We start from the raw sequence: 26,072 nt of genomic DNA, 5'->3' as shown, positions 1-26,072 counted from the left end.
ATTTCTACTACATTACCGGTGGTATGTGCCGACCTGCCCCCCCCCCCCCCTTGAGATAGATGAGGCCGGATTCCACTCCACTCCATATTTTGTACGGAGCCACTGCCTTGCCGGTGCATCTGATCTGAACACAGAGGGCTCCCCTCTACACAGCATTTCCACTCCAACGCAGCAACCAGGGGCTTCGTGTGCTCAGCGAAGTTGAGTCAACACGCCGGGAGAACGCGCCGCGTGGATTCATGTGGCACCTCCATACGCGCAGTTCCTCTTCTCTGCGACGCCGGAGGACTTTTAACCGGAGCCCTGTTTAGCTTTGGGGAATGTGTTGGTAGACACTAATAGTTTAGTTGCAACCATAAAACATCCACTTATTAAGTACCTGCGGATCTACTGCAGGGGAGTTTTTTTTTTTTTTTTCCCCCAGCAAGCGGGATAGCCTACTGCAGACAACCTTAAACAATAAGGATCTTCACAGAAGTGAACAATGCTCAGACTAGAGACCATCATTTGCACTTTTTCCGTGCTGTCGGTTGCGGCAAGAGCAGATTTTAAGGCACGGAATTGCAGCGAGGTGAGGGAGGCTTGTGTCGGGAAAGGTTTCAGCTTCGCACATGTTCCTCTTCAGGAGATCCCAGGTAAGGTTGGACTGAGCGCCACCCGTCAATTAGGCTCACGACCTGCCTAATGCAGCGTTATAATGTGCCTCGTGAATAAACAAGGGCTTTCGTAAAAAAAATAAACACATCTGTAGGCGTGTGAATGTTTAGCTGTGGTTGGAAAAAGTTAAAAAAAAAAAACAACCCAATCCATCCCACTGCAACTCATTTATGGTGCAAAACAGGTCTGTGAAGCGGTCCGAACGCTGCAGGGGTAGCCTGCGACTGCATCAATCCTCCACCACCATCCCAACCACCTGTCACTCACTAAGTTGCTGCGAGTCTCACTGACCAAAGTTTTAAGCTGCACACAAGGGACATGCTTGGTCGCCAAAATAGACCCAGTTGACCGGATAGGATAGTGACCAACAGCTGGAGCAGCCTCCCGCATCCCACAATTTGCGCCAGTGAAAGTGTCAGGCCCGGTGTGATCAGCACACCGGTAACTGAAAACGCCCGAACACACAGCACCGGACCTCGCCGTTTATGTGAGGTGTAGTGTTTGTGCATTCACGCTGCCATAAACATATGCTGCAATATCAGCCGGCCATCGGTACTGAACGTGGAAACAGGCCCGCAGGCAGCTGTGGTAAGGCCAGTCTCAGGGTGTCCAGCAGAGGTCTCCGACGGTGCTAAGCAAGCAGAGGTAACGAATGGTCAACTATGTGGATTAACTCCGATTCCTGCGAAAAAATGGGGTGACACGGTGAAGGGGGGCTGCTGGCTCTGGCAGTGCTTCACTAGTAGCCCATAACCACTCTACATAATGTCAGCCACAACCCTACAGAGCAATTCAATCAAATACCTTATTGATTGAATGGCATACGTAGGCCTATTTGCACCTGGATCCTGTGACAGTAAAAGGTAAAAAAATGGACAGAGATCATACATGCAAATAATACAAGTTTATCGATGTTTAGTTGGATTCCACTTTGACTGTCAGAGCATGGACACTTAAGTGCCAGTTTTTTTTAATACAATTTTCAAAATACTTATATGTAAGTGGATCTAAATAAGTAGTTGATAATTCTTTTTTTTTTTAGCAGTTTAAATCATATTGATATAAATGACCCATGTAGAATGTCAAAGCAATGCTTTACTACAATAATATTAAATATACCAGGAAATAAATTCTTAAAAGGTACACCATTAGGATATAAATACATAAAAGTCAATTTTTGCTAGTCACGCATAGTTGTTATTTAGTTAAATATGTCTACGTATAAAGAAAAGTAATTAAGGATAGGTGTTTTTTTTTTTTTTCCTATTACCCCAGCAGAGTTATCTTTCCGGGTCGTTATTGTTATGCCTCAGGGCCAATGATCCTTTCCACAAAGCAGGAAATCTGGCAAAAGTAAAAGGCTGCATATTTGATAGCCGGCACACCTGTTCAGAGATGGGTTGAATAACGAACTGATTAAATCCTTTGGATCCAGGTCTCTGACATCACAACTAATCTCCCAAATGAGGGAAAAATTCAATCTCTCTCATCTCTGAGTGATGTCACCCTGAATAAACGCGTTTTGATCTGGTCTTTGAATGAGTCATAACCTTACATGTCTGCTGTAGAGACAACGCATTATCAACACCTCAGCAACTTTGCTCCGTGATGGGCATGTCCTTCAGGCTTCCGACTTATTTCCTTTCACTCATGCAAACAGCATTTGAGCTGAGCCAAGTCTTGACTAAAGTAAAAGAGGAAATGCCCTTTATCTAAAGGTTAATGTAAAAGCACAACATCTTTTGATCAAGAAAGGGTGTCTGCCCAAACTTGTTCGAGTATCTGAAGAAGAAATACGGTACATGTTCTCTTTGGAGATCTTCCATTTACACTGTGTTAAGCTGTGGAAATTCATATAGTTTTGAGCTGATTTTAAGTTTTGTCTCACTTTGGTGCTATTTAAATTGAGTTTGTTTACAATATAGTAGTTGCTTGGGGTTAATAGTTTATTTTTTGGATAAATCAGGTAAATGTACACGATCTTTAAATTGCATTTAACTGCACAAACGTAGTAGAATTACTGTTAAACACTCTATGAAGGACATGGTGAACTTGTTTTAGATTTGGGGGTTTAACTGACAGATTACATCACATTACATTCACTCATTTGGCAGTGCAAGGAGATCAGGTAAAGAAGCGCACCAAAAGTGCACATTAAGTGGTAGGTAGGCATGTTGGGGTGTTAGAGGTGTTAGAAGAGGAGGTGCTCTCGGAAGAGATGTGTCTTCACGAGATTCTTGAGGACAGAGAGCGATGCCCCTGCTCTGATAACATTTGGTAGCTCGTTCCGCCATCGGGGAACCACAAACGAGAACAGTCTGGACTGTGATTGCCTTGTGTGCCGGGATGGCAATGCCAGACGACGTTCCTTGGAGGAACACAGTGGCCGAGAAGGAGCATAAGATTACCAAACAACATAAAAACTGCAATCACAAATTTGTTTGACCTTCATTGTCATTACTTTCATGTCGCAGGTTTGTAATATTCGCTGTTTAGGAAGTGGCACTGACGCGCATTCATGTGGCAGATGGGGAGCATGTTCAGTCATGACATTAGGTTGGAGTTAATATTCCAGGTCTTGTAGATTAGTTGGTCCTTGTAGGACTCAGTGAAGAGCAGCTCTTAAAGCTTCCAGGAGGCTATAGCTTATTGCCATAACACTCTACTAACTCTCTGATGATTTGGGAAAAAATGTCAACCTTCATATTACTGGACAACCTATATACGGTAAATGATGCTCTCACTGCTTCTCTATACTGTACTTTTATGTAAAATGACGGCTCTTTGCCGTTTGATGTTTTGAAATCAGCATTATCTGATCGGCAGAGCCGTTAACATCAAATTGTAGTGACAGATAGATGTATGTGCTCTTGCTGCTTTGGCTATAAGATGCCATTAAATACCATATTAGACATCAAATTAGTTAGAAAACACTAGATTTCGACTGTCACATCATATATATATAAAAAATGTATATAAATATATAGCTATAACCTATCAGTTTATATACAGTATATACATTTTGAGTTACATTATCTGTTTAATGATAATCACATTAGACTTCAGTTAAATTCTTTATCACATTTATATCAATTAATTTTATTTATTTTCATTGAGAGCCTTTTTCAATATGAGGTACTCATATTGCCCAGATCTATTATATTTGTAATGGTTCAACCATTACAAATATAATAGAGAAATAAAAGCAGGGTATAGTGTGCTCAGCACCACTTGAATTGCTCTACCACAGCTACGGCATGTTTTTGTGGGAGCTAAAATTGAAAAGCTTAATATCACCAAGTTTTGCTGTTGTGTTTGGTCAAACAGAAGGAACCAGGTCAGGTGGAAGGACAGCAGTTGAGTCAGTGTTATTGACAGACATGTTGTTATGATCCAAAGCCTAAAGGCTCACTTGATACAGTACTTCCACAAGACTGAGGCGATGCTTCTGCCTGCTGACCAGGCCAGGCTGGAGGCTGTAAGCTGCAACATGGTGAAGACATTTTGAACCATGGGAGCATGAACTTCCAGACTGCTGTAAAAGTCTTTTGAGTGTTCACGCGTCAAAAAAATGCCCAGAGCATCTCCTTCGCAACAGCATGCTTCATGTAGTATATTTCGATTTAATTTGACAGCTAACAAATTCATAAATTTTAACTTTTTAAAGCCTTAAAAATGTCGCCTTGAAAGTCTAATTTTAAATCCATTTCTTCATTGCTCTGGTTAAAGATCTGACCTGCCCTCAGTCTTGCCCCTTCTGTCTCACTTTCCACTCAGCGGGTCACCCACCGTCTGAGATAAGATGGGAAGATATGGAAAGTGAGTCATACAGCAGACTGCTGCATTCTGTGGAACTTCTTAGCATGTCATATTCCGTCATGCAGTCATTTGACGTCCAGCTCTGTTTACTCCCAGCCAGGAGATGGAGATGGGACAGAAATAACGTTGCTGATATTTTATGTGATCCTTGGCTGCCTGCACAACGAGGCAAATGATCTCTGCTGAAGCGTGTAATGTGCACAGGTTTTCTACTGTCATGTAATGGGATGGAGAGGATTAAAAACGGCTAAATGGAAGTGCCTGCAGAGGGAATGGCCAGGTGACTTTGTTAGCCCCTGCAGCATACGTCAGTATCGCTGTGATGTATTGTCAAATTATTTTGACCTTCCTGTCAGTCACACACGTGGAGATTGATCTGAGAGTAAAGTCCTGAGAGGGATCACAGCTTTTGAAGGGTTTATGGTGTGTTCATGCCTTTACATTTCACCCCGCAAACATCACCATATTTGTGAGAAAACTGCAGATAATTGGAGTTTTCATCAGCAGTTATTGTTTCAGTTTGTATATATAGCCACAGTATTTGAGGCTGCACTCTGCTACATAATGCAATGTGAACGTGTCCTACTGAGAAGCAGGGGGGGATACTATCAGGGAAGAAGAATCCAAACAATCATCATTTTTCCCGCAGCAGAGGGGATTTCTCAAATGCTGCCTCCATCCCTGTGTCATCAATCATGCTCATGAATGCCAAAATGGTCTCATGATGGGCTCTCTCTGTGGGTGATCCCTCCGAGAGCTGTAGGAAACATTTTGTACTGCAAGTGTTTCAGGGTTGCGGCATTGGAAATAGAACAACACAACTCTCAAAGCTCATCCAGTGGACTGTGTGATTTATTTATTTATCTTTTTTTTTTTTTTCAGGTTTGGTGAGATACAATTTGCTTCACCACTGAATAAAGTTCGCTGTGATATTGTGTGTAATGCAGAAGTGTGTCAAGTACACTACACCTGTATAATTTAATACTATCGAACACAATAGTTCTGCATTAAAAGCCCTGAAAACTTATTTTCTCAATCAGTTTCTTACTATGAGCAGTTGAGTCCTTCATGAATACATTAGGGTTTTGCCGGTACTTTTCTCACTTGTTGGAAGTGGGCAGGTCTTATTAGGAATAAGATGACGGCATGAACTTCTGAGAACCAATCTGAGTTTAAGCATCTTTTGAATCAAAATCTTAAAGGCAGTTTTGAGGTTGTTTGCTTGTGTTTACAGGCTATGGTCAATAAAATCTTATCAAACCCCATCCACATAGTCCTGATGAAGCAGATTAAGTGAGTTTTTGAGTGTAAAATGGTGGATTGCTTTTCTTAACTTTAGAGAAATTTGAAGCCAAGTTTTCAGGGGCTTAATGCTAGACCTGAAACGATTAGTTGATTAATTGATTAGCTGATTTTGTTTATTCATTAACTGTGTCAGTCATATTTTTTTTTTTTTTTTTTGCAAAAATAATTAAAAGATTCTACACATTCTAAGGTTCCAGCTTCTCAAATGGCTGATCCTCTTTCAAGACATTTGAAGATGTCACATTGGGCTCTGTGAAGTTGTATTTGACATTTCTTTACCATTTGTTTACATTTTGTAGACCCAAGACTAATTCATTAATAAAATTTTAAAAAATTAATAGTGCGCAGATTAATCAATAATGAAAATAATAAATAATTACAGCCCTACTTCTGTTTTCTGTAAATGCAGTATATATTCCTTATTCAGATGTTGCTTCATTAGCTGATATTCACAGAACGTCTGTGACAGTCTGGAACACTATATTTTCCATTACAGGCCATTTAATTTGTTCTAATGCAGTATTGACATGGAACGCCTCCATGTTTGCCTCCATAAAGCCGCGCAAAGTTTTTTGACTAAATTATTTTATTCTGCCACTCTGGAACTTATATTATATGTAATAATGCTCTTTTGCAGCTCCCAGAGGGAAGATATCCTCAGCTGTGAATTTGAATGTTTTTGAGTTTGTTTGGGAAGGATGGAAAGTAATGTCTTCAGGGTTTGTTTGTTTTTAACACCAAAAGTACTTTCTGGATAATATTTCTAAGCCCTAATCCTGTCTGTGACCCAAGCCTTCTGTTTATTTTGTTTGTGGCCCTCAGCATGATTTATGTCCAACTTTCTGTTGCTCATAACCCTGGTTGCTTAAATTTTAATAGAGCCTACACATTTTAAAACCGGAGATGATTTTAGTTGTCAGGTGGGCAATTATTAACAATTCTGTTTATTTTTGCTAATTTCCAGTGCATATTATGTTAAATAATTATTCAGATATTTTCCGTTGAATTTTACTTGTTTTAAAACTGTGTAGCAACAAAGCTTACTTCTGTAGTTCCATATTGTAATTCCTTAATACATTAAGAATGGAAACAAAAACACATGCAAGACACACTGGGTTATGGAGGCTTGGCCTGATGTGCCACGTTCATACTGTTGTTAAGCACCAGCTGTCATATAGGTTACTGAAGGAAATATGCTGCAAACCCAGCCATGGAGAATTAATATTAGTCAAACTCATTTGAGATCAATCTTTTTTGTAAAACAAGGAAATGGATTGACGTTATTCCCCTGAGATGGCCTGGCAATAGCTATATAATGGTTTAAGAATGATTTGAAATGTGAAAGAATGAGGGCTCCTGTTGACAACAAGAAATTGAACAGATGTTATTTAGATCTACAGTATTAGTTCCTGTCAACAACTGTCCAATTAAACTCTAACCTGCAGACACTGAGAGTTTAGGAAACTGGCATAAACACATTTCCACTAATCATTGCTCCTATTTTTTTCCTATTTCCTATCGGTATAGACTACACATGCTACATGCCTGATTTGTTATGGTAGGTTACAACTCACAGTATAATAATCACTTTCAATCAGATTCCATTGATGCAGTGGACATCATTCTGTTCATAAACTCTCAGGCTCAAAATTGAATTTACTCAAATTGAAATGGAAGGTAGTGGAGAGGTTTTATGTTATGTTTCTGTATGTTTAAGATTATCAGAAGGCTGGAGTCATTGTTCTCTTATCTGTTACTTGATATCTGACTACCTTGTCTGATTCTATTTATTATCTATTTTTTGGAATTGTCTACACAGTTTACACAGGAGTAGTTGACAAAATCTTGCTGTCTCTTTTCAAGCTGTCCACAGATCCTTACTTACTTTCAGAAAACAATTCCCAGGATCGATGTGTGTTTCCTCATTGACTTGAGAATCATATTTTGGCTTTTGGCTGTTGAGTATAGCTGGTACTTTTCCCCAACACCTCATCTGCCTGTCAAAACCTAGCCATCATGAAATAAAGCCCCCTTGAATGCCTCGTTGCTGTCGTTGGATCTATCTTTAGCCACATGTCTGCCACTCCTGTCTTGTTGACAACGTCTGACTAGACCTGATGTGCAACTGGAGATGATATTTGCCTTTACACTGCTCCTGAGGACCGTTCAGAGCAGTGTGTTTCATTAACCCGCTGTGGGGAGCAGTGTGTTGTGCAGCTGAGTTGTGTCCTCTTCCTTGCAGTTATGTGGACTAGAGGGCACTTGCACAGCAACAAGGTATCAGAGCTAATAATGGCCAGTTTTGCTAAACTAAACTGTGAAAGCTGAATTAAAGGTAATGATCAGCGCAGGTCTCCGACTGCTCCAGGCCTCCAAACAGCCACCAGCTTCTACCTGTAGTGTACTCCTCTGCCATGCTCCACTTAGCAAGTTGACACAGAAGAGAGTGGCTTGCCTGCTCAGGTCTAATTCTCAGGGGCTTCTAGGCATGCGGCCCACGTGGATCGAATATCCACACCGGTCTTCTCTTGCCTCCACAAGGCTTTTTATTCCCTACTTCTCGATAAATATCAAAGCCAGACATCGTGCTACATATGCTGATTATGCTGTGTCTGTCATTCCTAAATGTGCTGAACATGGTTTTAGGGAAATCCATGCATTAATCTTAACTGTAATAATACTGGCGCACCTTGCAGAGGGGTATGGCTCATGAATATTCCATAGCTATTGCCCTCGAGGTCAAACAGTGTACTTTTTGTTTGTATATTTATCTTCTTGGCAAATGTTTATACAAGGATAAATCTAGTATTTGTGTATATGTGTTGCATGTGGGCGATTGCCTCATTGTAGGATGTAATATACAGCTGAAAGAAATTATTATTTTTTACAGATTAAACTGCTGATCTCAATTAATTGTTTAGTCTGTGAAATTTCAGAATTTACCAGAGCCCAAGGTGACACATTCAAATGGTGTGTTTCATCTGACTAACAATCCAAAACTGAAAAATAGTCAGTTTGATATCGTATATGACATAGAAAAGGAGCAAATCATCACATTTGACATGCTGGGGTCAGAAAATTGCATTTTTGCTTTTTGAACGAAATTGACTGAAACTGTTAAACAGTTATCAACATAGTTACACTTTAATTTTCTGTAGACCGAGGACATTATTTTTGAACCCAGAGAAGTAGGGTAGGTAGGTAGGTATCAGTTGCAGCTTCAGAGACAGTTTCGTGTTCAAACGTCATAGTGAAGCCCAGTTTTGGGCAGGATACAAGTGAAAATGAAATATATTGTCTAGAAAACCTATTTCTCCAAAACAATTTATTCAAAGCCTCTTAAAAATGCTTCTTCTGTAGTGACAGAGGGCAGTTATGCATTTGTATTTCTTCTTTCAAGGAGTTTTTTTAATAGTATAATATTTCAATATGAAACACCGTACCGTTGAGTCAACACTTGGCTGTTTTATCATGCACACAGCCTTGCACATGGCATGTTGCAGTGGAATATCTTGACATATTGAAAAAAAAAAAAAATACTGACACATTTGCTAGGAGTATGAATCTGTTCCAACATCTTTATTCTTGTCCTTTTTCCCTTCACGCTGACTCTCCTGAGGATGAAGAATACCATCATACCATTGTACTGTGCTGCTTTTATTGTAGAATGTTTTATGTCAGTGAGATTTCATTTCCTCTTGAACCTGTCCTCATTCACCCAAGGACATACACTCCTCTGTATCAGCATCCCCCAGTTATTTAAAGCACGAGCATGCCTTTCATTATGACTTCTGACATGACCCAAAATGTGATTGGAATAATGTCATTCAATTTTGATTGATGCAAGTTCTAACTTGAGTGAGAAACTTGGCTATTCTGTACACAAAACCCTCTAGAGACATTATTAAAACTGTAAAGGAAAGACTGTGTGGAATACGCAGATTTATAGATCACTGCTAATGTTCATATGCAATGAATTTCATTCTCATGTACTATGGATCCTGAGGATATGATCTGAGTTTTTACATGTAGTTTTCTTGTCAAAGTAGGATTATCCATCAGTTGGGGGCAGGGCGTTTCAGGCTGCCATGTAGAGTGAGAGGTGAAAGAGAAACAATGAATGCCCATTATATTCCGTCTATGTACATTAGGTACCTTGAATGTCTGAAGTTATACGACTTAAACTTAATATGATCGTGTTAGTTTCATTGCAGTGAGTTACAGCAACCTCTGGCTAACCTCTTGACTTATTTTTGACAAGAAAGTGAAACGAGTGAGCTAACTCAGTCTGTTTATGGGTTACATATAATGAGCTCCTCACAGTGTATCATTTGGAAATGTGATGCTCATGGAACCAGAAAATAACTTATTAACTTATTCATACAGTATATTCACTCACTTACTTGCCTCACAGCTGGCCAGGACCACTTTTATGCATGCAAACGTATATGTTGCTTTGTGTTTGAGTCCTTGCTATTGATTCAGTCATGCGGTGTGTCTAAAACAACCTTAGTCACACAGACGTTAGCCTAAATCAAATTAGCTCAGCCTATTAAATTTTGCAACAAAGCAAAATCTAATAAAATTGGAATAAAAAATTTGTTTTACTCCACTTGTCTCCATGTGAAAATTGACTGTGTCTTTGCTGAATTAAGGTGTAATATATATATTAAACTGTATATATGCACCATTCAGCCAAAACATTTAAACCGGCAACCGGTTATAATGTTGTGGCTGATAGGAGTATAAATGACATGCATGTATGGGTGCAAATAATTGATCCAAAAATATGTTTTGTCATGTCTCTATCACCAGTATATAAGAAGAACACATTCCTTTCAGTTTCATAGGAAAAAAATGGGCAGATGCTTGAACCCACTCAGAATATTCTCAAAGGAGAGAATGAGTCTGGTACTGTTTTGGGATGTGAGTTTGGATCAACCCCAGACTAAAATGACTGCAATTTTTCTGACAAATTTACTGATGACTAAAATGTTGTTGAGATGTCCAGAGTTTCTGTTGAGTAAAAACAGACCAAAAATATGAAGGAATTGAAAAATTTTGACTAAAACACATGGACTCCCAATCTTGAAACTAAGAGCTCCTAACAAACCACCAGAGTACTTTGCAGCTGTCTAATGTTGATGAAGTGATGTGACAAAGAAGAAACTTCACTAACATTAGGAATGTTGCTCTCATTAGGACTGAGTGTGACTTCAAGTGTGAATGTATAAAACGTTTGTCATGGGGAATCGTGGGACCTAGCAGATGGCAGAACACATATGCCGTGGGTCTCTGGCCAGGTACACTGATGAATACTTCTGAGACTTGGCCTACCTTTGCTGGTATACACAGGTACTTCGACACTTAATTCTCTGGGCTGACTAATAACTTGAGTTGTAGCATATTACTTTGAGAAAGCCAAACATGTCTTCATATAGACTAAAAAAACACTTGCCCTTGAGAGAGCATATTACAGACAAGTTAAGAATTTCTGAAGTCATGTTATAATTTGGCTCTTGCATCCTCCCTTTTGTCACCCTCCCTCCTAAATTTGTCATATTTCCGTTTCTTTACCTCTGCGCTACTGCGTGAATCACAGGAACCGAACATCATTGATGTTTAATGCCATTGTAAACTATTTTTTGTATTATATCCAAAAAGTGGCACACAGAGTAGAGTTTTGTGACATTTTTTAAGGCTGACTCTTATGCAGCTGGGCTTAAGTGCATGGCTGTGAGATTTGACAGCTAAATGGGACAGACCTAAACTACAATCAAGTATGTTATATTAAGTGTAGTTTCAAAATGGTAATTTGCTACACCACTTTACTGCGCATGTACCGACACTTCATGCAGCCTGTTGCTGCAGTTGTTCCTGCTCGTTTATTTTTGGTCTGTTTTTTTCACCCTGAATTTCACTTCTTGGCTACTTTTTAAATTTGAACGCTATCATTCAGTAATGCTACGACGACGGTCGCATTGTGTACACCAAGGGACCGGCTGATCGTGCTGACACCGGCTGGCATGTTGACCCGGTGAACACACAGACGATGCAGAGGAGGAACGAAGTGACAAGGGAAAAGAGCTGGGATCAGATAACAGAGACTGATGGAGAAGAGCGTATCTTACTTCTATCACCATAGGCAACATGATATCACTGGACAATAAGATAGACAAGTTAGTGGGGTTACGTCCATACTACAATACCAGGGAGTTCTCACCCGCCATCTCGGTTGTCGTTTACATTCACCCCTTCACTAACGTGGCAGCTGCGTCTGAAGTCATCCACTCTGTTACTGTGAGAGTCCAGACTCTGCACCCCAGGGCTTTCTTCATGATCTCTGGGGACTTCAACTGAACAAGACTCTCCACTTTCGCTCAGTTTGTGGACTGCACTATCAGAGAAGACACGGGCCCTGGACCGTGTGCTAATGTTAAAGAAGCCTGGAAATTCTTCCTCCTTTCTATTGACTTACTAGTTATTTAGTATTATCATTATTTTACAGTAGTTTTTACTTTTTTACGTATTTACTTCTGCTCCATGTTGTGTAATTGTAACAAACCAACTTCCCTACAGGGATCAATAAAGTTTTTCTGATTCTGATTCTGATTCTGAATGAGGCATTTGAGAAAAGTCTGCAGGTTAGATATTAATGCCATATCAGACAACTCTTTCTCACTGACATAGAACTTAAATAGGTGTGACTCAGGCAATTATAAAAATAGAGGGATTTTGAAAGGCACCCACCCGGGGGGGGTCATTGAATGTTCTGAACAGTTAACTGTGACAACAGATGCATGGAAAACATGACTGGATCCACAAATTAAATGAACACAAAACATTCAAGCAACAGTAAGCCAGACAAAAAGATTCCGTCTTTTTTATGTAGGATTATTACACAAAAAAATTCCCTCAGCTTGCTGGCAGCAGGTGGACATCCCGCCTGGTATCACTAAATGAATAAGATGCCAATTTCTTAAGTCTTTCCGTGTGTCATTCCATTCCCACATCATTTCCCTACTGACTAAGCTCTAACCCTTACTAAAACGACATTAAATGACACGCAGGACTAAACGTGAAAAGCTCAAAATGCGTAGACATGACACGCGGAACGTCGTGAAAAGTGACGTACTATTTATATGCCATCCCATGATATCATGTAGCAACATAAAGAAGTCTCACTTTGAAAACTACGTAAGCCTGGTGAAGGATGGGGAATGGATTACCAGTGCTCACAACAAAGGAAACCCTATACATATTGTATTTGCAGTCCATGATAAAATAATCTGAAATCCGACTATTATTCATTATACACTGAAAATGTGAGCACATCCCAGGAGGAGGAAGGTAGAATAGAGCTGCTAATGTAAGAGCTTCATTAGCATTGATAATAACCTAGCTGATTTGACAGACACTTCATTTGATTACAGCCATGGGACTGACATGAAGTGATTGCGATTTATTATTATATATATTTATAGGCATTATTAAAATGCTGAGTGCATGCATAAACGTCTCTCATTAAAACTCAGCTTTACATTTTTCTCAGAGTGGGAACATGGTTAACAGTAGTGGCATAACATTTGTATGTATTGAATATGTATTGCTACTTGTTTTCTTGTTATTAATATGTTAATGTGAGTAGGATCTGATGGCTCGATGCAAAGTGAAGTTGTGCATCATCCTGTTTAGCCCTGCGAGGTTAGGCTGGGACAAGTCTCTTTGTCTCACCCTCATAGTTCTGATATTACTGAATGACTCACCATAAGCCAGCTTTGATACAAGGCTATTAGTGGAAAATAATTCCCCTTCAGCTCCTAAAGTATGGTTTACTCAGGATCACAGGCAGCTTGAGGTGGAAATCATACTTGGTACCATACCAACCAAAAGCAAACAAAAACCCCATCTGCATAATACTTGGCTCTGTGCAGACCCAGTGAGTAAAGAAACAAGAAAGACTATCCCAAAGCTGTGCTAAGACATTTACTTGAAGAATAGTTTTGTTTTCACATGTGCTTCCAAAAACCGTTTGAAACTCTCATGGGTCTAAACTCATATTGTTCTATCTTTCTGTTTGAAAGGATGGGACATAGGGTGATAGAAAAGCGGATAAAAGTTTAAAGCTATGGGAAACTTTATCATAGGAAACATAACTAAATCTAAAGTATTGTGACGTTAAAAAAAAATTGTGAATGATGAGTCCATGAGAAGTCTCTGCATGCCTGTGTGCATGTGTGTGAGTGACAGAGAGAAACACAAAGAGAGAGAGAGAAGCAATACTTTGACAATGAAGCAATGCCAACAAGCTGTTTAATGTTCCACCTCTGCCCATAGGTACAGCTACATATAACAGCAGAATATGTATTGTAGTTGTATACTTGAATGTTAGAAAATACATTACTGTGTCAGTGCCAATTTAAAGTTTATTTGCAGAAACTTGCTGTGTTCCATAAAAATGATAACAATGGAACTGTATTCAGCCAATAATGTCTGGTTGGGGATTTGAGGGCACCACCAACTCCCATCTCCAACTACTCACAGCACAGCACAATTTTTTTTATCCCCTTTCCCAAAGCTGTGAACCAGCAACACAGATGTGTGTGTAACCTACGACTTCTAGCAAGGCTTTTATTGTTAGGAACATACGAATCAATGGCAGAGAAGTCGATTATGCTGCAGGACTGGTCTGAGAAGTTCCTGATCTATTATATTCTTTGATTCTTTGGGGGGTGATACCGAAAGGATTTCAGTGAGGAAATGTTGCAACAATAATGTTTCAAACTACAGAATGTATTTTCTGAGGAAAATGGGATTTGATTGCTGGGGGTTTGTCTGCTAGAGAAACCGGGGGATGAACTGAATTGCTGGAAAAGCTGTAAGTGAAGAATGCAGCTGAAGAGGTCCGAGAACATAAGCGAGCATATAGGTCGCTTGTCCCTACCCTCAGATACGACCCATTGGAGCATACCAGCAGCAGGCGTCATGTTGTCATGGGAACGTTCATAGTTTGATTTGGTTTAGGCACAAAAACAACTTGATTAGGTTAAGGAAAGGCATTACTTAATGTTAGAGTACCTTCATCGTCATGGTTACAATAATAAACATGCGGTTAAGATTGTGGAATGGTTGTAGACATAACAAACAATGTTGACTACTGGTTTCACATGGGAAACAAACAGCGGTCTCCTCTGAGTAAGTCCTGTTTTCTTGCGCCTTCCATCCACCCCAACCTCCTCCTAACAGTCACTTTGTTGCTCTATATACTACGTCACCCGACTTTCCAGCTAACCTAACAATAAAACGTAACTATGGGTTGTAAAGGCTGCTGAACAGACGACCAATGGGCTCTTTTTTTTTTTTTTTTTTTTTTTTAACGGGAGGACAGTCTCAAAATAGCAAGCTGAAAATTTGGCCGAAGTGTAGCACTGAATGAACTGTGCGTGTGTGCACTTACAGTAATGTGTAACTGAAGGAAAGAGTTGACTGCTGACTGTAAGCAGTGAAAGCAGCTGAAGTGTTAAGTGTTTGAATTTCAAAGTGAGCTGCAGGGTACTAAAAGGAGCCTGTATCCGTTGGATTGTATTAGCTGAGCGAAGGTGAAATAGCATGTGAAGCATTTTTGGTGTAGTGGCTGTTCCAGGTTACTACAGCTTCGGCGATCCACTCTATCCAGTAACATTTGAAAAGTCTAGATAAATTGTGTGATTATTTTATTTTATCCCATTCATGTGTGTGGGAAGCCAACAGTGTGCTATATCAGGCTTTGCTGTACAGGCAATGCATATTAGTTGAATGAAGTCATTGTTGATTTCAGTAGTTTGATGTTATTGACAATGGAATTGAAAATATCACCAAAATACTATAAATTAGTAAAATAAGTTAAAATGTTATTACACCTTTATATGACACTACATCAAACTCTTAAGTGTTTTTCTTTGCTGTTGAAGAACTGTCTGGACCACACTCCATCCTGTCCGTTGCTAATGTGTGGTCTGTACTCCAGTAGATAGGTTATCTGTGAGTCTACAGTGCTGTTTTAACCTTAGCTAGGGAGGTCGTGGCACTTTGCTGAGTGGTGAAGTCCCTTGAAAGCTCCTTCCCATACAACAGGCTTATTTTTTAAGTGATGTTTTGCTCTGTTGAGACTGCTGGAGCACAAAGTAAGGTTTTGTGTCAAGATGGATTTTTTTTTTCTCTTCTTGACATATCTGATGAAAAGGCAACACTTAAAATGTGTAACCCGTGGGACTGCCCAGTAACATGTGTCCGACTGGGCCGTTTTAAAGACAGTGTGTGATATTATGGAGTCCCTAAATCCATGTTTTTAAAAAAATATAACTTTATGTTTAAGTAAGTGGGGATTTGAAATACAAATACTTCACCTGCTTTTCAGCCAGTGCTGGCCTGATAAATGGTGCTGGAATTGTGCACCATCATGTGCTCCCATTGCATGTGCCTCAAGACCCTCATGCAATGGGGGATGTGAATGCTCCAGTGACATATCTGCACAGAAATCCCCCTTCCCTTTTTCCCTCCAAAACCTTTTTGAGGAGGTGCATAACCTAGATTATTTTGTGGGTAAATACCTCTATATTTTGACAGTGTTCTGTTCTCTTATTTTCACAACACTTTCACACAATGTTCTTGTTTATCAGGACCATGGAAATGCAATTTTCTAGGTAAATTAACTATATAACACAGTAAATATATTGAAATTATTTTTAAAGATTGAGTACAATTATTATAATTCAGTTATAAAATGGATTTGTAATGTGTGGGATGTTTATGTTTGATTGATTTATCCATCAGGCGGTTCAGGAGCCTCTCCCTATTGACATGCATAGCAATACCCACCACTATTGAAAAAAGGAACATTAATAGCACATTATTTTAAACAAACACACATAGTGAAAATACTGAAACATTTTAAATTACACATCTGAATTCTATGTAAATAAAATAAGTTATTTTTTTGATGGAAAATGAACACCTGTGGTGAAAATAATGAAACATTTTAAAAGTCACATTTCATACCTATAAGAGAGGATGTGTTATTGGAATAGAACTTTCTCTTTACAGTCCTTTGTTTCAGGCTGTCCTTTGCATACTGAAACACACAAAGATGTTCCCTCTCCAAATGCCATTTTTTAAATAGATGTCTACTTTTTTTTATAGAAATCTGCCCGTTGGAAAGTATGACTTATGTTCAGTTTATGAAGAGAGAAGAGAAATTTACTGCACTGCTTTTAATTTACACAAGCCTATGTTGCTCTAGCCAGTAACTAAAGCATTCTTTCTGCCTCATGCATACATACATTACTATATTTTATGAACATCATCTATTGTGCTTTGTCAACCAATATAAAGCTTAATAAAGGGCAAACATAAATCAAGTTGTCCTGTTTTACATTGAGAGACTGTCCTACTGAACAAAAAGTTAAAAAAAATGGCTTTTTTGCACCAAAATACAATTATAATACCTCTTACTTAACCTTGGGTTCAGCATGTGTGACAAGATAATCTCAACCCAAGGTCCATTTTCAGAACTTTCAATCGCATCTCACTGTCTTCTTCAGCGAATGGAATTGGCTCAGGTATCACAACGACTAGCTATTACATGACTGACGTTTCATACTTAGATCATGTAGTGAGACCTGAGGCGCTTCCATTCGCTGACAACGACTCTGAGACGCAGTTGAAAGTTCTGGATGCGACAAGTTGAGGTTCAGTTGATATTAATTTGTCACACACTGTAGTCACTATTCTGCATGTGTTTCTTGAGCTGCTTTGATCTGCAAGCACCAGGCATCACATGCTAATTCATTTTCTAAAGTCATCAAAAATGCAACAGACTAGAGTTGTGAATGCTGAATTTCTGAATTGTTGGTAGCTTAGTCATATCCAAAAAAATGTAATAATGCATGCCGGCTTGATTAAACATGCACATTTTTTTCTAAAGTACCTTTCACACTTTCATCTGTGATCGAATGGACAACTTCACATGTCACCGTCATGTGTGAGAGACTTCTATTGAAGTCACTAAGGAAATTTAATAACCTGTAGAGTGATCAACAGCAGAAGCATTCATTGACACAGCACAGAGAAGGTTGCAGCATTCATAGGCAGCCATATTCAGTAAAAATGATTACAAATCAAGTTAGTTTCTGACATGCTTGTTCCAAAGAAAGCTGGTATCACCTATATGTTGGGACTTTCTCTCTCTCTTCCTTTTTAGTATTATTCATTAGAAAGGCTGCTGACTGAGATGTAAACCTAGTGTTTGCTTATGACTTATTGCATACTTTAAATTCTGGGTCTTGAAGTCTAATATTTTTAAGTGTTGCCTCATGTCGTTTTTTTTTTGCACACGAATGTGCAAAAATGATCGTGTTCTCATATCATATTTTTTCTCACTCTGTGACGTTCGCCTATTGAATTTCTTCTCTTGTTCTACTGCTGTGCGGTCTATCTGTTGCTGCATGCAGTTAGAATTTTACAGCTGCCATCTGCTTACAGCTGCTTTCCTGATTGGAAGCTCATGCTCGTTGCAGACAATGTACATTAAATCAGAGAATAATGTGTGTCCAGGGGCCACATCTGAAAAATCTGTGAAATGTCATTCATTTAAGTTATGTTACAATCCAGATGCAGGATACATGCTAAAGCCAGTTGTAAAGGGAACTTTGGCAAGTCAGTTCAGTTTATAGTTGGACTGAATTCCACGTGATATGTGACGTGACAATCATTATTGCCACATGATTGTATTTCCATTTCATTTCCTGACGTGCTCAGCGTCCCACAGTAATATTGGCTTTTAGACTGTGAAATGAAGAAATAAATGCTGTTACAGCCTGAGTCTGCATTATCTGTGGCTCTTCTAAAATGGCTGCTTGGGAAAATGGAAAGATGTAGATCATTAACTTTTGATTCACTTCAGTATTTTCCCAGTGTCATCAATTATGTAATGTGCAATAGAATATTTTAAAGGAATGTGTTATCTGTTTCCTTATTGATTTCATAACACCTAGCCAATGATTCCGCTTACTGACAGATCAAATGAAAAAACATCACCATTGTCCACAAAAAAATCTTAAAGATCCTACAAATCACAAGCCATTTCTATTCTGCCAATTTCTGAAATTAGGAACACATTTTCTGTACAGAGACAATTACAGTGAAAGTGTCTATCTCATTTCATGTAGGGATACTGGTCAATGATAAGGCCTTCATGTTAGACTGCTCACACAGGTCTGACAAACCAATCATAACTATAATTATCTGGCATGTGGTTTATAGACACCAGCTCTCGCCCTCATTTGTTTTGTTTGGTTTTGTGTCTGAAAGTGGTAAAAATCAGTTTAGAGGTTTAAATATGTCTCTAACAAACTGAAGTGGCTCAAAAATCACATTTCTTTTACATAATATATTACAGTTTTGAGGGAGTCTGGATTTGTCTGTGATAACAAAATCAAAAATGAGAGAGCAAAAGTGCGAATGGATTAAGCAAGGTTATCTGCCCCAGCATAAGCTTCAATCTTTCACATGTCCGGCTAACTAGCTTTCCTAACGCAGCATTACTTGCAAGGCTGAGGGCTAGCATATAACTAGCAAATTAGGTTATGTGGGGTTACAGGCCACACATACGTATACCTCAGCACACACATTCAACGCATAGGTCCAGTGTGCGCAGCCCACATTTACCATTCAAACATACACAACACTACACCACTACTACTACTACTACTACTGCAACTACTACTAGGATTAGCACCATCAGTCAACTTGTAAACTCTCCTCCCCCTACTGCAGTGGCTTCCTCACCAGCCCATTGTGAAAATAATATTATCTTCTTCATCAGAAAGATTGGTCTAATTAGGGCAAATATCAGTCCTCCCATCTCTGCAGTAGACCTCCCTTGACCCTCTTTGGATTTGTTGAATTGTTTTAGGCCAATATCACTGCATTGATCTTAGGAAAACTGTGTCAAATGTGATACCCTCAGATTCCCCTTGATATTATCCCTAAAAAACTGTTCCGATTCAGTTAGCACTGCTCTGCTTACATCATGAACAGCCCCTTGCCTCTGGAATTGATCTTTTTAAGATTGTTTCTATTCAACTAGTGCTGAAGAGACCTGTTCTAGAGCCCACGGGCTTAAAAAACCTTCCAGCGAATTACCAAACTGCAAAAATCCTAAAAAGGGTAGTGCTAGACAAACTTCTAAGGGCACTTAATAACAACAATATTTTTGAGAGGTTTCAACCTGGGTTCCGCAAGCTACACAGCACCTACACAGCTCTTCTTAAGGTTACAAATGATTTACTGAATGCTTCCGATTCGTGTTCATGAGTGCATGTTCTGTGTTACTATTACATGACCTCAGTGTAGCAATATCATCATGCCCTCGCTCATTCCGGCCTTATAGACTAAAACAACGATGATAATAACAACAACAACAACAACAGCAACAACAACAATTATTATTATTATTAATAATAATAATAATAATAATAATAATAACTTTATTTGTCCAGCATAGTTCATAGAGCAAGTGCAACACAAAGTGCTTTACATCAATAAAAGTTAGAAAAATACAATAAGTTGTGAGACCATAAAATGCAGATCCCATAAAAATAATAAATAGCTCTGATACCAGTAAAGTAAATTGCTACATAAACAAATGGTGACCACACAAAGCGCTTCACACTATGGCCACATTCACAAATTCACACAAACATTCATACAGCGTTTTTTTTTTTTTTTTATACAAACAGCGCTTTCTATATACACACATATTCACACACCGATGATACATCGGAGGCAATTTGGGGTTCAGTGTCTTCCCCACGGACACTTCGACATGCGGACTGGAGGAACTGGGCATCAAAACACGGACCTTCCGGTTAGTGGGCGACCCGCTCTACCTCCTGAGGCCACAGCCACCCCACACAACACACAACACAAGCCTAAAAAGATTTTACTGTTTCGTTTGAAGCTGTATAGTGAATCAGATGATCTGACCTCCTCTGAAGGCTATTCTACAGGCGAGGGCTGATTACAAAGAATGCAGCATCTCCGTATGTCTTAGTTCTACTCTGGGGAATATTTAAGAGACCTGGTGAAGACCATTGCGGGTTTGTTTGTTAAATGTAGTTAATTGTTCTCTAAGAATGGCTCAATGCACTTCCAATTTTGATTCGTTCTGCCTTCCTACAGGCTCTTTTTAACTGAGAGATCTCTGCCATTTTCCAAGGTGGTTTTTGCTTTGAAGAGATCTGTCTGATTTTAAGAGGTGCTAAATGGTCCAATGAGTCTCTTAATTTAATGTTAAAGTCGGTCACCAGGTCCTCATTGGAGGTCGAGATTAGACAAATAGGAGATTTAATAATCCGAGTTACAAATTTACTAGCTAATTCAGAGTTGAGATATCATTTTCTGTCGGGATTTGGAACTGGCTGAGAGACAGAAAAGAAAATGCAGAAATTGTCTGAGATGGTCAGATCAACAACTGAGATTATAGCAATGTCTAGTGCACGTGTAATAATAAGGTCCAACATATGACCACGGTTATGAATTGGTGCCTGGTCCTGCCGAGTAAAATCCAGTGCATTAAGGGTGCTAAGGAATTCTGTTGCTTTGGAGTCAGCTGAGTTATCTGTGTGGAAGTTAAAATCTCCAACAATCAGGATACAATCATGGTTAGTGCTGTCTATTGATAAGAGCTCAGAGAACTCATCCAAAAATGCAGCACATTGTTTTGGAGATCTGTAGACGATAATGTTGAGGATAGAAAAAATAACTTTAAAATTAGAGCTTGACGTTCAAAAGAGCTATAATTCCCTATAAAAATATTTCGCCCACCTACTTGTCAGAAAAAAATTGCAGCGGTTCCCCCACCTTTTTTGTCTAGCCTGTGATAGTAAGTAAAACTGAAACCACGGGGTGATGCTTCAGTAATAGGGTCGCTGTCCCATCATCCTTCAGCCATGTTTCTGTCAAAAGGATACAATCTATTTTATGTTCATCTCTGAGGTTTTTGATGAGGAATGGCTTATTAATGAGTGACTGTACATTTAAAAGTGCCACGTTAGCTGTAGTGCTTAGCCTCTTTTGTACAGGAGGTTATGATTGACAAACAACAGGAATTATATTTCATGAATTATGTCTAACTAACACTGGAGTTGAAACAGAAAAAGTGGATCTGCACTTCCAGATAACAGGGATATGAGGAACTGGGGGGAGCTGTCATACAAGACGGTGGGTGGAACATCCTGGTTTCTAGACTGAGTATTATTATCTATGATAGTGGACCGGTAGGGGGAGCTCGAGTAGGTAACAGTGCCTGTGCTGGTTCCAAATTCATGTACTGTGAGCGAAGAAGATTGATGGTGTATCCTGGTGTTCTGCAGAAATGATTTGTCACGTGCTAAAACAATGGGTGGGTTACCTTTGGGACATATCATCAGTCACCATAACATCTTCTTCCGTAGCTACGCAGACAATACACAGCTGTACCTGTCATTTAAACCTCCTGACATTAGCAAAGTGGCTTCATTACATAGCAGTTTAGATGACATAAAAGACTGGATGCCCGATAAACTTTTATGATCGAACTGTGACAGGACAGAAGTTCTGATCATTTTACAGACAATACAGCCACTCCTCGCTCCTCTCTCTCCTAACATAAATTCAGCTTCAAAAAATCAGGATATTATCCTTTACTGTGACTTAAGCCTGGAGCAAGGCGTAAAGAAAGTTGTCCAGCTGTGTTTTATCAAGTGAGGAATATTTCCAAAAATTGATCAATTTTGTCTTTTGGTAACACAGAGAAAATTATACCACTCACTTCTATCACTGTAAGATCCAGATTGTTCAGAATTCAGCAGCCAGACGACGGACCTGAACGAAGCATTTTTCGCACCATCACAACAGTGTTGGCTTCTGTTTGGGTCTTCTAACTGTTCCACGGTCCGGGTTCAAAACAAAGTGTGACTGAGCTTTTGCTGTACCGGCTCCTTGGCTCTGAACAGCCTACCACTTAGCTCAGGTTTGCTGACACTGTTACTGCCTTTAAATCTCATCTTCATACTCCTTTTCAAAGTGTGGCCTTTCTCAACAACTGATATACTTGCTTCCTTGGCTATCTGTTTTTTTATAGATCACTTTTTTATTTTTTCTGATGCTGGAATTTTGGAGCCACAATCCTGAAAACTTTTCCTGTAATATAGATGGTGGGAAAAAACATATGAAATAAATAATTTTATTAACCTACATTATTATGTTCTTATTGAATCACTGAGTAGTTTTAAGCTTTCAATTTGCATAGAAAGTCCTTACTTTCATATAACACTTTTAATATCGATGGCATTATACAAATATAACTTAGAAGAATGATGGCTGTGGTATGGAAAGGTAGGATTTTTTGAAGTGGTGCAATAGTTTTTGGAAATGTTCTAATTTTACATACTCTAGTCATGTTACAGTTATTAAGACTGTGTATAGTCAGTGTCAGTTTTGGTGTGGACACAAAAACATTTTTTTCTTTTTGTCTATTTTGCAGGTGAACATCTTCGTGTATGTCCTCAGTCAAACACATGTTGCACCCAGGAAATGGAAGACAAATTTGGCCAACAGAGTAAACAGGACTTTGAGAATCTGGTTGATGAAATGAGTCATGAATTGAGAAGCACCTTTGTTTCCCGACACAAGAGATTTGATGGTAAGTCTTAAGCCTTTTTTTTTTTTAACTTAATGCTTCATGCTGATTAATTTTAATTTTATGTCCTTTTTTGATTTGATTATTTTAATGGTCAGTCACAGTAGACCAAATTGCTACGAAAAAGGAAAATCAAAGGACTGAGACTGTATTTGTTAATTTGAAAAGATTCTCTGTTTGTACGTTTGTAACTGTCCTCACTCAAGAGGAGATGAGATGTGAAAATCTCATTAATATGCCTTGGAGTGGAGAACCCTCTTGTTGGATTAGACAAACATGGCTTCTTGCACAGCAGATTGACAGCTTGAACAGCAGTACAGAGCCAAACTCTGCATTATTAAGGTTGTTTGGTGGTCCTGTGCTGGGTGTGATCTCGTCTTAGCCCCATGGTGACTATCTTTACCACCACACATCCACTGAGCTTCTGCTATGGGTGTGGATGTACTCATTACTGTTCCAAGCCCTCTCCTTTGTCTCCCCCTTGGTATGCTTCTCTGTGGAGTCTGCTCCTTGTAGTTACAGTTTAATGAGAAATAATAATCCCTCCAGCTCTCAATATTAGACTGTGTGGGGAGCAGCAGCTTATCACTGTGGACAATGGTGAAGGGTGGTAGAGGTGAAATTTGTCAAGCGCATCCACCTCCGCATTGTCAGCTAATTTATTAGAAATGCAGCATATAACCTCTTAATGAGTTATCACTCAGAAACCTTTTAAAGATTGCTATGTCTGAATTCTCTATTGTCTCCAGGTGAATGGGAGGACAAAACTTAAAACAATTTTTATAGTCAAAAAAATCTAGAAAAGCCAAAGGAAACAAGAGAGTTAAAAGTTTAAAGAGCTTTTTAAATGGGAAATGAACTGCACTCATATAGTGCTTTTCTGGTCTTATTGATCAATCAAAGCACCTTACACTATATGCCACATTCAACCTTTCACACACACATTCATACAGCACCTTTTCTATATATACAGCACTTTCGTATACATACACACACACTCACACACCAATGATGCATAAAAAGTGTACTGAGACTTTTGCACGACGCATTTTTACAGCACCAAAAAAGTAGAATCACCCTAATAAAAGGATAATGTATGCCCAGCATGTTGCCATCTACATTACTGTAGCATTGCGGCTGATAGAAGTTGATAAAAAGATTAAGCTAATTTATTCTACATTATATGGATCTCATTCAGTATGATTAATATGTAATCTTGTCCTTTTCCTTTGACATGCATGGTTTGCATATACAGTAGAATAAAAACACACTTTTCTGCTTTCATGTAGTAGCGCATGCACATAAACAACATAAATCCAAGTTCATTTTGAGTGTTATTAGTAAATCAAGCACCTTATAACTGCACGTTTGCTGACATTTTTATGCTCTTTGTTATAAATCTATTTGCTTGCTTGTCATCCATGTAATTTAAATTGCAAAACAACAATCTCTCAAAATGGAGGAGTCTAGGGGCAGGGAATCTTGAATTGTCTCTGAATTCAAAATTGGTATTGAGTAGTAATTTTACTACCAGTGCAGAGCTGAGACGACCGAACTGATGGTAGTCGACAGCTGCTCGTGTTAAGGGCTGTCACAGGTGCACAAACAACAGAAGGCAATCAGACTAGAATCACAAAAATGACAATACTGACATAATACAACACAACTAACATACTTTAACAGATGCCTAATTAAAATAAAAGGTCACACTGTTTTTTGTGAACAGTTGTGGTTCAGCTGTATTAGCGAACCTCAGCACCTTAAATTTCATGTCCTTATATTTGAACTAAGGTTATCATCCACTACAGTATAACTCATATGATTCCAGCCCATTTATAATATATTATTTTCTGAGACTCAAGGTTTTGTGGGTAACCAATGTTAATAATGCACATTAAGGTGGCTTGGCCTGAGCCTAATCTGTCAGCACCTTGTCGTGTCACTTTACAAGATACTATTTTACATCGTTAAACCCTTAAGCACTTGTTGCGTGATCTGTTAATATCTTGTAAATGATATATAAATAAGATATGATATAACAGGAATAAAACCTCACCCCTTAGATGTCAGGATTGAACAGTAACACTAACAATGATTCAGTTTATCCAAAAGTAATTCTAATCTTTGTCCAAAAGGAGGAGGTCAAAGCATAGATTTTTATATTCCGCTTTCTAAATGTATCCAATGCCACTACTAAATAATGTTTGAGTGATTAAATGCGCAATTTAATACTCAGAAGTCAATGTTTTGTCTTCCTTCGCTCATGCTTTACAAATTATTCAACATATTGTATGAAAGAAATGCTATTGAGTTACAGTATGCAACTCTCAGATGATTGCACATTGCCCAGAAACTCAATGTCACAATGCCTGGGTGATGTCTGTCCGTTTTTTCCAGGAATATACACTTCTTTAGCCCGCATATGATTCCTGGAAGCGTGCATAAATAAATAAGTGTTATTTTGATCAGCTGCTGTCAAGATAGTGAATGTCATAAGGAGGACTCCAGTGAGGGAGGAAATGGGGTTTGTCCAGCAGCACTTAGATGCATGACTCCAGGCGCCCCTCTTCCT

General features: G+C 38.9%; 1 protein-coding gene across 1 annotated transcript in view; it reads left to right on the top strand.

Annotated features, from left to right (window-relative positions):
* Positions 1–484: 484 nt before the first annotated feature.
* The window catches only part of LOC120801714 (glypican-6-like), an 85,263-nt gene continuing 59,675 nt past the window's right edge, over positions 485–26,072 (top strand). The window contains exons 1-2 of the mRNA XM_040148902.1: positions 485–635; positions 23,345–23,503. Coding sequence (XP_040004836.1) covers positions 485–635; positions 23,345–23,503 — 310 coding nt within the window. The remainder of the gene's footprint in view (positions 636–23,344; positions 23,504–26,072) is intronic.

The sequence above is a fragment of the Xiphias gladius genome, chromosome 16, assembly GCF_016859285.1.
Source record: "Xiphias gladius isolate SHS-SW01 ecotype Sanya breed wild chromosome 16, ASM1685928v1, whole genome shotgun sequence".
Classification (NCBI taxonomy): Eukaryota; Metazoa; Chordata; class Actinopteri; order Istiophoriformes; family Xiphiidae; genus Xiphias; species Xiphias gladius.
Note: the sequence above shows the minus strand (reverse complement) of the source record. Positions and strands in the feature narration are given on the sequence as shown.